The 13,314-nt window shown below is 43.8% G+C and overlaps 1 protein-coding gene across 2 annotated transcripts in view; it reads left to right on the top strand.

Moving 5' to 3' along the window:
* The window catches only part of nhej1 (nonhomologous end-joining factor 1), a 295,514-nt gene that overhangs the window by 3,333 nt on the left and 278,867 nt on the right, over window positions 1-13,314 (top strand). For both annotated transcript variants that reach the window (XM_048534678.2, XM_059647679.1), the window contains exons 2-3: window positions 431-629; window positions 4,471-4,683. In XM_048534678.2, coding sequence (XP_048390635.2) covers window positions 444-629; window positions 4,471-4,683 — 399 coding nt within the window. In that variant the 5' untranslated portion in view covers window positions 431-443. The remainder of the gene's footprint in view (window positions 1-430; window positions 630-4,470; window positions 4,684-13,314) is intronic.

Below are 13,314 nucleotides of genomic sequence, written 5' to 3'. Positions count from 1 at the left end.
TGAGGGGGGACCTGATTGAGGTCTACAAAATCATGAGGGGTATAGACAGGGTGGATAGCAAATAGCTTTTTCCCAGAGTGGGGGACTCAATTACGAGGGGTCATGAGTTCAAAGTGAGAGGAGGAAAGTTTAAGGGAGATATGCGTGGAAAGTTCTTTACACAGAGGGTGGTGGGTGGAACGCGTTGCCAGCGGAGGTGGTAGATGCAGACACGATAGCGTCTTTTAAGATCTATGTAGACAGATGAATGGGCAGGGAGCAAAGGGATACAGATCCTTGGAAAATAGATGACAAGTTTAGATAGAGGATCAGGTTCGGTGCAGGCTTGGAGGGCTGAAGGGCCTGTTCCTGTGCTGTAATTTTCTTTGTTCTTTGTAATTAATTGTAAAATGCGTTGGAATATCAAAGGTGCCATTTTTTTTAATTCCAGGGGTTTCTTTTCAATGGCTGAAGTGGAGAAGTTGGCTGATGATCTCCTCACTCAGCCATGGCTCTCTGTGCGTATTAGTGACTCTCCTTTCCTGCTGAAGGCCACTTTCAGCGACGCTGCCTACAGATTGATGCTGTGGGATCACAACAGTGTCTGGTGGGAGGAGATGAACTCAGATGATCTGAAACAAAGGGCTCAGGTATGTCTTTCAAATGGAGTTAGAGATATGGGAGAGAGATGACACAAAGGCCTGGCTCTAGTTGTTTGGCTAATCTTAGGACTGTGAAAAACTGTTCACTGCTCGAGCCTGTTCACCATTCACCTGCTTCTTGACAGATCTTGACTCCATCAACCTGCAATCATAACTTTTAATTCTGTGCCCTAAAAATATCGATCAATCTGAATTTTGACACCTCCAGTTAGATCACCTTCAATCTTCAGTATTTGAGTGAAAGTAAGCCTTGTGTAACACACAGCCATTGAGAATGAGAGCAGGCTTGGCAAGGGCAACCCTGTTCATGTGGCGGATTGGGATTGGTTGGGGTTGGAGTGGGCAAGAGAGAGAGTGTGTTAGGTCTGGGAATGGCAGGGTCAGGCTGCGTCAACATGGTTTTATGAAAACAAAATCATGTTTATCCACTGCATTGGAGTTCTTTGAGGAAATAATGTGCTGAATAGGTGGATGTATTGTACTTGGACTTCCAGAAGGTATTTGCTAAAGTACCAAATCCAAGCTTATTGCGGCAAGAGGAATAAAGAAGATGTGAATTATCTAAGCAGTCTGTGACAGCATGACAGGGAGATACAACAGGATCTGGGTGCCCTGTAAAATCACAAAATGTTAGTATGCAGGTACAGCAAGTAATTAGGAAAGCTAACAGAATCTTATTGATTATTGTGAGAGGAATTGAATACAAAAATAAGGAGGTAATTCTTCTGGAATACAGGACACTGATGAGACCACGTTGGAACACTATGTATGTATCGGTCTCTTTATTTATATATGCATATTTATATATATGCATTGGAAACAGCTTGGAGAGAGTTTACTAGGGTAATATGTGAAATTGGAAGGGTTTCTTATCAGGGTTTGTTGGATAAGCTTTGCAACAGTAAGATTCTGAGGGTGTTTGAGAGTGGATCTGGGAAGGATGTTACTTCCTGAGGAGTGTTTAGAAGTAGTGATCACTGTTCAAAGTAAAGAATCGCCGATTCAGTACAGATGAAGATTTTTTTTTGTTAGAGTATCTTCAGAATTGCTCGGATCAGGCCAATCAGCATGTTCCTCCATTCAATATGATGATGAGTGATCATTCACTCGAATCATTTTTTTGCGCACAGTCACCTGATGGTGTCTTCTACCTCCTGTTTTGAATTGCCATCAGCCTTAGTAAAGACAGATTGTGCATCCACATGTCGACTGCTGATCATTTTGTTATAGTGAAACTAAAAGGGGAAATAAATTACAGTCTAAAAATCTTTGATCCTGTCGCCCACCCTTTGTATACATTGTCATTCAATGTAGAATAGTTTGATCTGATTTGTTGTTGTCACGTACTGAAGTACATGTCCCAGGCTTCACATGTTCTCACTGAGAATGATAGATCTATAGGAACCGTCAGACAAAGAATGACCACACTGGTGCTTAGGTACCTTATAGCCTTCAGGACTCAACTTTGAGCTTAACAATTTCAGAGCATGAACACCTCCTGTTACATCTATTGCCTACCTCCACAACCCCAGCTACAACCATGCAATCGGTTTCTATTTGCACAGCCAACCAATTTTCAACAGCTGATAGCTGTAATTTTCCTCTACTTAGCTTCTGTTCTTTCCTGGCTTACTATCGATAGCCCCTTTCCCTGCATACTCCACACCCTGCATCTCTCTCCCTGTCTCTCTCTCTCTCTCTCTCTCACACACGGTTCTATTTTCTATCAACTCACTTTCACTAAAGAAAGAACGGTGAGAGTTTTAGGGATAGCCGTGAGATAAGCATTTATACTCTTATATTACTGGCTGTGTTTGTGTGCCATTTAATGTATTTTATTGAGATAGCTTTGTTATGATGATTAAACCATAATTCTCTTTGTGAAGAAACTTGGTTAATAGGCTCAGAGATCGTCGTAAGAACTGCAGATGCTGGAGTCAGAGATAACGCAGTGTGGAGCTGGAGGAAATAGCAGGCCAGGCAGCATCAGGGGAGCAGGAAAGTAGACTTTTTTGTTTTCAGAACCTGATATAGATAAAAGTATTTAATTGGTCATCTCGGTGAGTGGATAAAGATTTTCATTTTTGTTGTGGCCAATGCCCAGCAGGATTGAAGAGATGTTCTAGCCTCAGTTGTAAGAACAGATAAATGTGCATTTATGTAGCACCTTTCACATTCTTGATGTCCCAAGTGATTTATGGGCAATTAATTCTAATGTACAAAAATCACAGGACACCGAGTTATAGTCCAACAGGTTTATTTGAAAACACAAGCTTTCAGAGCCTTGCTCCTTCTTCGGGTGACAGTAAGTAAAAGATAATAGGGTCATAGGACTGATGCAATTGTATTAAACAAACCTAAGATGGAGTAATATAGTCAACTCTGCTCCAGTACAGCAGCCTGCCAGTTTATTTCACTGAAGTACTTTGAGTTTCTTGCAGAACAATTAAACATTTCCATTAGCACTGGTCTGGGGCATAGCAGGCTCCCAGTTATTATCACTCACTGTGCAGAAAGATTCTTGCAGTTCTTGTACTACAAGCTAATGTAAATGTCGTTTCTTTGGCTGCCTTATCCAAACCTGTCATAATCCTGCCCACCTCAATTAAGTCTCCCCTTAATCTGCTTGGATCCAAGAAGAGCTTCTCTAACTTCTCCAACGTGACCTTTAATTAAAATAAAACAAAGAACTGCAGGTGCTGTACGTCTGAAACACACAATAAACAGAAATTGCTGGAGAAACTCAGCAGGTCTGGCTGCACCTGTGAAGAAAAAACAGTTAACATTTTGAGACCTTTAAATAAGATCTTCCTCCTCTGGAACCATTCTGGTAAATCACCCCACATCCACTGAGTCAAGGCTGTTCTAAATAGAAGTGTTTCTTTATACATACTGCCTGATTGCCCCTTAATAGCCTCTGTTGTGGCTTAGCAAGACAGGCATTCAACTTAGCTAGTGTTACCATATCCCAAGAATAAATATTTAACAAAGAGAAGAGCTGCAAGCCTGCAAACTACTGTGAGGTGGAAGGGAAAGTGCTCTTGGCCGGTGAGAAACACCCTACTCACAACAAATGAAAACATGTGAGCACACACCTCAAAGTGATAGCAGCGCAAACAGTTTAATTCCCCAGTGCTGACCTCCCTCATCTTACTGAATTGGCACAATGAGACTACATTCATGACTCAAAATATGATGGGTGGTAAATGTAGAGTGGCTCAAGAAGAACAGTTGACTTTGTTCCCACCATTTACGATGCACTGAGGGTTGCCTCGTCTTGTGTCTGTTGAAGAGGGGCATAGATAAAGTGAGTATCAAAGGTCTTTTCCCTGGGGTGAGGGAGTTCAAAACTAGATTAGATTCCCTACAGTGTGGAAACAGGCCCTTCGGCCCGGCAAGTCCACACCGCCCCTTGAAGCAACCCACCCAGACCCGCCCCCCCCCATGACATGAGGGACAACTTTTTATTCACCGAGCATGGCTCGGGCATAGAATGAGCTGCCAAAGAAATTGGTGGCTGCAGGTACAGTTATTAGGTCAAACTTTGAGTATGCTTAAGGTAGAGATTGATAGGTTTTTGACCAGCTGTGGTGCACAGGGCTACAGGAACGGGCTGAGTAAAAGGTTTTGATGTGTTTGGTCAGCCAAGATCATTTTCATTGGTGGGGCTGGCTCGATGGGCTGAATGGCCTGCTCCTGCTCCTATGTGCCCATGTCATTGAATGGCACTTTCAATTTACATCGAATGTAAATTCTTTCTGACACTTGCTCTTGTTTTTTCTGCTCCTCACACCAGCAGATGCCCCTCAATGTGATTCTGTCTCCTCAGGAGCTGAACAAGCGGCTGAAGGCGCCCGTGTCAGCGTTCTGCCGGTACCTCCGTGAGGCGGTGGGCCCCCTGCTGCGAGGTGGAGGCCGCGATCCCCTCCCTGGCTTCATGTGTGAGCGAACTCAGAACCTGCTCAGCATCAGCCTGAGGAGCGAGTTATCCGGTGTGCCTTTCTACTGGACTTTCCGCTGCACCGAGGCCCCCATGAGCATGGTACGTACTGCACCCACACCAGTCTCTGCTGGCTATTGCTGACGACATGGAGATCTAATCAGAATGTTGTACAGATGACTGGATAATGTTGGAGGTTAGGATGTTGCCCTGCTCATCTTCAAAAAATTTGTATTAATAAAATCGAATGTTAAGCACAGGTGGCAGCCATTCATAATTTTAAAGTCATGCAGCATGGAAACAGACCCTTTGGTCCAACTAGTCAATGCTGACCACGATCACACACCAAACTGGTCCCACCTATCTGTGCTTGGCCCATATCCCTCCAAACATCTCTTATTCATTTACTTAAGCAAATGTCTTTTAAACATTTTAACTGCTCCCACCTCCACCACTTTCTCTGGAAGTTCATTCCACACACGAACCATTCTCTGTATAAAAATGTTGCCTCCTGTCCTTTTTTGGGTCTTTCTCCTCTCACGTTAAAAATATGCCCCCTAGTTTTACACTCCCCCACCCTAGGGGAAAAAACCTTGCCATTCACCTTATCCATGCCTCTATATGGTCAACCCCTCAACCTCCTCTGCTCCTGTGAAAAAGATTCCAGCCTATTTTTATAACTCAAGCCTTCAAGGCTATCCTGTTAACAAAGTTTGAAGCTGGTTGAACACAGCAGGCCAAGCAGCATCTTAGGAGCACAAAAGCTGACGTTTCGGGCTTAGACCCTTCATCAGAGGGGCTTATGAAGGGTCTAAGCCCGAAACGTCAGCTTTTGTGCTCCTGAGATGCTGCTTGGCCTGCTGTGTTCATCCAGCTTCAAACTTTGTTATCTTGGATTCTCTAGCATCTGCAGTTCCCATTATCTCTGAAGGCTATCTTGCTGTTGGCTTTCTATCAAATTGTGGCTGATCTGTGCCTCATGAATTTGCCTACCTTTGTCCTTCATCCCTGAAGACCATCGCCCAACAAATATCAATTATCAACAGCTCCAATTGAAAAAGAATACTGTTTTGAATACTCTCAATTTCCACCAAGCTTTATGTGATAAAGGTGTTTTTTGACTTTACCCCCATACTCCCCAGCATGGTGCAGCACTTACTTTAACCTTGCTGCTCCTTGCCTTGGACTCCACTGCACTGGAAGAAAAGCTTCTGTTTTTGAGCCAAAACTGACAACCCTGACTTGTCATTGTGGAAGAGACCAGCATCCAGGACTTTCTGATTCAACATTGACACCTTGTTTACGTTCTTACGAGGGACCTGCTGGTGAAGCCAGCATTTCTTGCACATCTCTGATTTTTCTGGAGAAGGTGGTGCTATGTAGCTACTGCAATCTACAGTCTACAGTGCTGTGAGGGAGGAGTTCCAGGATTTTGACAGTGAAGGAACAGTGATATATTCCCAAGGTAGTACAGTGCACGGCTTGGAGGGGAACTTGCAAGGGATAATGTTCCCATGTATCTGCTGCCCTTGCCTTCTAGTTTATGGAGATCTGTGGGTTTAGAAGGCACTTATGAAGAAATCTTGGTTCTTGTGCTGCATCTTGTTGATGGTGCTCTCTGCTGCCACCGTATGTTAGTGGTGAACTCGAGTTAGTGGAGAATACTTGAGTGCAGGCAGATAATGATTGAGTGACTCGTCATAGATTCTGTGTGAAGTTGCTTGCTGTAATGTTATTGCATGCTTTCAACTTTAACTCAACTTATTTGCCTTAGGTGACTAAATGAAGGTAGGTACAGTGGCAAAATAATTTGAAAATGTTAAATTGTTAGCTTTTATATAAAATCTTCTCTCCCTGCTTAAAAGCTTCCCCACCACCCACATAGTGTATGATTGTTCACCATGCAGTTTCTAAAGAATAGGGCAGTTCTCCCTCTTGCTGACATCCAGACTGCCAAAAACATTCAACCCACTACCATTTGCAACAATGGGCCAATGTCGCTATCTCATTCTGAGCATCATGTATGTTTTAACAATGAGAATACAAGTGTGAGGTGATGCACTTTGGTAGGAGTAGCCAGAAGGCAAAGTACAGGGTTAATGGTAAGATTCTTCGTAGTGTAGATGAGCAGAGAGAACTCGGTGTCCATGTACACAGATCCTTGAAAGTTGCCACCCAGGTTGACAGGGCTGTTAAGAAGGCATATATTGTTTTAGCTTTTATTAATAGAGGGATCGAGTTCCGGAACCAAGAGGTTATGGTGAAGCTGTACAAAACTCTGGTGCGGCCGTACTTGGAGTATTGCGTACAGTTCTGGTCACCGCATTATGAGGAGGATGTGGAAGCTTTGCAAAGGGTGCAGAGGAGATTTACTAGGATGTTGCCTGGTATGGAGGGAAGGTCTTACGATGAAAGGCTGAGGGACTTGAGGCTGTTTTCATTAGAGAGAAGAAGGTTGAGAGGTGACTTAATTGAAACATATAAAATAATGAGAGGGTTAGATAGGGTGGATAGGGAGAGCCTTTTTCCTAGGATGGTGACGGCGAGCATGAAGGGGCATAGCTTTAAATTGAGGGGTGAAAGATATAGGACAGTTGTCAGAGGTAGTTTCTTTACTCAGAGAGTAGTAAGGGAATGGAACGCTTTGCCTGCAACGGTAGTAGATTCGCCAACTTTAGGTACATTTAAGTCATCATTGCATAAGCATATGGACGTACATGGAATCGTGTAGGTTAGATGGGCTTGAGATCGGTATGACAGGTCGGCACAACATCGAGGGCCGAAGGGCCTGTACTGTGCTGTAATGTTCTATGTTCTAATTAGAAATGAATTAGGAGCGTGGAAATGTAAGCAATGGAAGCAGCTGTCAGACCTGTTTCGCCCACTCTGCCATTGAGCATTTATGGTTGATCATTCACAGCGGGGAGGTGATCAGGGGAGGTGGTGGTCCAGAGGTATTGATCCAGAGACCCAGGTAATGTTCTGGAGATCAGAGTTTGAGTCCCGCTATGTCAGATGGTAAAATTTGAATTGAATAAAAATCTGACATTAGGAGCCCTAATGATGACCATGAATCCATTGCCAATTGTTGGAAAAATCCATTTGGTTTATTAATGTCCCTGAGGGAAGGCATCTTTGTTTCCTTTGTTTCTTTGTTCTTTGTTCTTGAAACTGCCATCCTTACCTGGTTTAGCCTACATGTGACTCCAGACCAACAGCAATGTGATTGACTCCTAACTGTCTCATGATAATTAGGGATGGGCAATAAATGCTGCCTAGCCAGCAATTCCCTCATCCTGTGAATGAATTTTAAAAAAGCTCACTTTGCTGCCCTTTCCTTTTCTATCCCTATATCTTTTGCTGTCACTTGTATCGAGAAATCAATTAATTTCACTCTTGAACAAACTCAATGACTAAGCTTTCAAGCGCTCTGGGGTAGGGAATTCCAAGGATTCATTACCCTCTGCAACTCCCTCCAGATTCAGAGCCAAATGATTTGCCCTTTGTTCTGAGACCGTGTTGTAGAGATTCCAACCTGCATCCGCTCTGATAGGTTTGGTAAATTGCAAAGCAATTACCTTCCATTCTTCAAAACTGTAGACAATACAGGCTCAATTTCTTCACAATCTCCTGTTTGAAAGTATAAATATTTAAATGAGTATATGTGGCTGTCTGCAACTTTTGATTTTAATTTTGGGGGTGCCACTGACAAGCTTGACATTTTTTATCCACTCTAACTTTATATTGACTAAGCTTAAGATAAGAGCTGACCACATTGAAGTCATGTATAGGTCAGATTTGGCAGGGGGAGCAAATTTCCTTGTACAAGACGAGTCAGATGGATTTCTTCATGTAAATGTGAGAAACAGGAAGAGTGTTTGCCATTTAGCTGCTTGAACCTGTTCAGCCACTCAGTAAGATCCCAATACCTGTTTTTATTTAATTCCTGTGTGGAGTGTGGGTATTTTTGGAGAAAATAACATTTCTTGCCTTTAAACAATTGTCTTGGAGAGCTTGCTGGTAAATTGTCATCTTGCCCACTGCAGTCTGTGGCGTTTGCGGTCTGTTGGGGAGGAACTTCCAGGATTTGACCCAGAGACAGTGAAGAGGACGGCACGGTGGCTCAGTGGCTCGCACTGTTGCCTCACAGCGCCAGGGACCTGGGTTCGATTCCACCCTCGGGCGACTGTCTGTGTGGAGTTTAGGTATGGATGTGCAGGTTAGGTGGATTTACCATGCTAAATTACCCATAGTGTCCAGGGATGTGCAGACTGGTTGGATCAGCCATGGGAAATTTAGGGTTGCAGTGATAGGGTTGCTGACTGGGGAGAGGTGGTATGCAGTTCAGAGTGTTGGTGTGGACTTGATAGGCCGAATGTCCTATTTCCAACTGTAGGGATTCTGTACGAAGAAGTGGCAATTAAAGTTCCAAGCCAAGATGGTATGTAACTTAAAGGGGAGCTTGGAAATGGTGGTGTTCCCATATGTTTGTTGCCCTTGACCTTCCAGGTGCTAGAGATTTTGGGTTTGGAGGATATTTTCAGACGAACATAGGTGAGTTACTGCATTGCATCTTGTAGATGGTGTCAATCTGTGCTATCCAAGATATGGATTGGGATTGACTGGTCGATCACAGAGTGCCTGACAGTTAGTTTCGCTGTTTACCTGTTGCTGCATGACTTCCATGTCCAGAAACTCTGAGGCTTGAGAAGAGTGCATGCACTTACCAGGCTGTACCAGCTTATGGCATTGTGTTTCAGTTTGGTCCAGAGTAAGTGAGTTTTATGTTGACAATGCAAATGAATGGATAGAAAATAGAACATAGAACAATGCAGTGCAGAACAGGCCCTTCAGCCCTCGATGTTGCGCCGGCCTGTCAACTAATCTAAGCCCCTCCCCCTACACTATTCCATCATTATCCATATGCTTATCCAAGGACTGTTTAAATGCCCCTAATGTGGCTGAGTTAACTACATTGGCAGGCAGGGCATTCCACGCCCTTACCACTCTCTGAGTAAAGAACCTGCCTCTGACATCTGTCTTAAATCTGTCACCCCTCAATATGTAGCTATGCCCCCTCGTACAAGCTGAAGTCATCATCCTCGGAAAAAGATTCTCACTGTCCACTCTATCTAATCCTCTGATCATCTTGTATGTCTATATATACTAGGAATGGAAATGTGAAGCAATTATATTACGGTGCTAGAAACACCAGAGGCTGTGGAGCACATCATGTCCAAGTGGACTCTGTGAGATTAGTTCAGTAAATCCCACTGTTCTGCCCATTCTCTGTGGACCTGCAGTATTTTTTCTTCAGCTGCTTATTTGATTGGTCCATACAGATTGAAGAAAAGTTTTGAGGACATGCTGCACATCCAAAATGTCAGCAAAGTAAATTAACCAGGGGCCTCAGAACTGTAGGAAAAGGATGAGGTTGATGCAGTGAATGCATTCAGACTGAAACTGGGTCTGTGTTCTTCCCAATGAAAGAGTAAAATGATGCAACACTTCCCAAGTCTGGAGAAAATACTAGAAAAATCCAAGCCTAGGAAAAATCAAAGGCGAAGAGAAATGGTTCCATTCAGAAAACCTGAGGAGGTTAGCAGTAGAATTCAACAGGTGATTTCAGGAATTGTCTCAAAACCAGTTCCTTCAGATACGCTTTGATGGGTTGGCTACAAAATTCCACCATATGTTTGATTTACAAAGCAGTGGAGATAATTATTACTGTAAAATTATTTTGAGCTGAATGTCAGATCAAGCGACCATGATTTTCGGGGAGTCACATCTGGTTTTAAAAGTGAAAGATTACTTTGACTCCACAAACCTCTATAAGATAGCATTCTCCCAAATGAAGATAACCAAGTATCGTGCCCATTTGATGGGCTGTGTATGACTGTCATTTTCAAACTACAACTCAGATTTCAAGGCAATGGCAGGTAATGCACTGCCATGGGTCTCACACTGAGACTTAGTAAGTAAGAGGACAAAATTTATAGTTATGGATACTTGGTTTGAAATTTATATAACATGAAAGTAAATACTTTTCCATTTTCTTCCGCATATATCCTGGTTTGCACTTAATTTCTAAAGGTGATCCTCTGTTTAAAAAGATTGGAGGTCACTGCTGCAGATTGTGGCCTTAATTCCAGTCCAAAATTTCTCGCACTCAACCTTGAACATACTGAATGAGCCGGCCACCACTGTTAGCTGTGGAAGAGAATTATAAATGTAACAAGGAATAAAGAAAATTACAGCGCAGAAGCAGGCCCTTCGGCCCTCCTTGCCTGCGCCGATCCAGATCCTCTATCCAAAACTGTTGCCTACAACCCTCTGCTTCCTGCCCAAATATCAATAACCCTCTGAGAGAGAATATTCCTCCTCCACCTTCAGTGGGAGAAACACCTTACTCTAAAAACTTGCCCACTTGCTCCTCACGAAGTAGTAAGCGGGGCGGCGAGAGTCCAGTGGTATTATAATTTAATCCAGAGATTAATCACCTAATCCAAGTAATGTCCCAGCAACTCAGGTTCAAATCCTGTCAAGGCAGGTGGTGAAATATGAATTCATTAAAATTTGGAATTAAAACATTAATGATGATCATGAATCGATTGTTGGAAAAACTCATCTGGTTCGGTAAATGTCCTTATGCGAAGTAAACTGCCATCCTTACCTTACCTGGCCTGGCCAGACCTACAGTAATGTGGTTGACGACAAACCCTGCCCGGTGGGCAATAGATGCTGGCTGAGCCATCAGTGCCTTCATTCTGTGAGTCAATAATAAAAAGTGGAATCATTTACTCAACGTCTATCAAAATCCCTCAGAATCTGTATGTTTCAACATTCTTCTAAACTACAATATTTTAGGCTCAACTGCTACACATTTCCTCATAAGGTGATCCTTTCATCTCAGTCTAGTGAAGCTTCTGTGAACTACAACCTAAGCAACAATCCAGTAGTTTCACTGTTCGTATTACTGTCACTCGCGCTCTTATTCCCGACTTATTTAATTATCTGAATTTGAATCCCTGCATCTGGCTTGGTGACATTTCAGCTCATGTCCCTAGATTATTAATTCAGATCTCTGTTCTACCAGTACTGTAAAATGATCACTACATTACTATTCCTGTACATCTCAAATTTGTCGTGTGAAAACTTATTTAGGAGATTCAGGATGTTAGTCCTTCTGACTGTCCAATGAGGATAAGCTGCTGTGTCATCATTTTCCACTAGGGGGTAGAACAACACTGCTTTACACATTGGCAATGGTTTGAATCTGAGCCTGACATCTGAAAACAGACAATAACGATCCACCCATATTTGAAACTTTATTTTTCTGTCTCATATTTTTATAATTCATTCTGCTTCACAGTGGGATGAAGAAATGGTGGCAGAAAATATCCTGTGGAGTAGAAATGCTAGCATAAACTTGGTGGGGAAAAGCCAAGATAATGAAATGTGAGGCTGGATGAACACAGCAGGCCAAGCAGCATCTCAGGAGCACAAAAGCTGACGTTTCGGGCCTAGACCCTTCATCAGAGAGGGGGATGGGGAGAGGGAACTGGAATAAATAGGGAGAGAGGGGGAGGCGGACCGAAGATGGAGAGAAAAGAAGATAGGTGGAGAGGAGAGTATAGATGGGGAGGTAGGGAGGGGATAGGTCAGTCCAGGGAAGACGGACAGGTCAAGGAGGTGGGATGAGGTTAGTAGGTAAGAGATGGAGGTGCGGCTTGGGGTAGGAGGAAGGGATGGGTGGGAGGAAGAACAGGAGGAAGAGCTGGGCTGGTTGTGTGGTGCAGTGGGGGGGAGGGGACGAACTGGGCTGGTTTTGGGATGTGGTGGGGGAAGGGGAGATTTTGAAGCTGGTGAAGTCCACATTGAAGTCCACCCAGCTCTTCCCCTCCACCCACTGCATCCCACAACCAGTCCAACCTGTCCCCACCTCCCTAACCTGTTCTTCCTCTCACCCATCCCTTCCTCCCACCCCAAGCCGCACCTCCATCTCCTACCTACTAACCTCATCCCACCTCCTTGACCTGTCCGTCTTCCGTGGACTGACCTATCCCCTCCCTACCTCCCCACCTATACTCTCTCCACCTATCTTCTTTTCTCTCCATCTTCAGTGCGCCTCCCCCTCTCTCTGTATTTATTCCAGAACCCTCACCCCATCCCCCTCTCTGATGAAGGGTCTAGGCCCGAAACGTCAGCTTTTGTGCTCCTGAGATGCTGCTTGGCCTGCTGTGTTCATCCAGCCTCACATTTCATTATCTTGGATTCTCCAGCATCTGCAGTTCCCATTGTCATTGGTGGGGAGAAGCGTTTGTTTCTGGGATATGAATTCTGTGTTCAATTTGCACAGAGTTCTGAATTGGAGTCTAGACTTCCCTGTCCCTTTTTCCTTGATTTTTGTGATTGATATTGTAACATAATGAATATTGGAATCACTGTTAGTTGGTGAAGTAGAGGCAGATCTCGCGGATCAAGAACTTGCCGGCGGGACTTGCAGAATATTTTGCAGTCAATGGTGACTGTGTACTCAGCAGACTGCCTGTTTAAGCTGTGAGTTACAGCATTCAGTCTGTGTTCTCGATGAACACTGGCTGTTTAAGGAGTCTCCCACAAACTGCAGCAGGTAAAACTTGTGGCTCCCAGACTACAGCAAAGTTCGCTTGATAAAAACTGGGTGATTTCTCCAGCAAATGCAGTGAGTCGAGGAAATTAGAATTCAAATCG

The sequence above is a fragment of the Stegostoma tigrinum genome, chromosome 7 (genome assembly GCF_030684315.1).
Source record: "Stegostoma tigrinum isolate sSteTig4 chromosome 7, sSteTig4.hap1, whole genome shotgun sequence".
Taxonomy (NCBI): Eukaryota; Metazoa; Chordata; class Chondrichthyes; order Orectolobiformes; family Stegostomatidae; genus Stegostoma; species Stegostoma tigrinum.
Note: the sequence above shows the minus strand (reverse complement) of the source record. Positions and strands in the feature narration are given on the sequence as shown.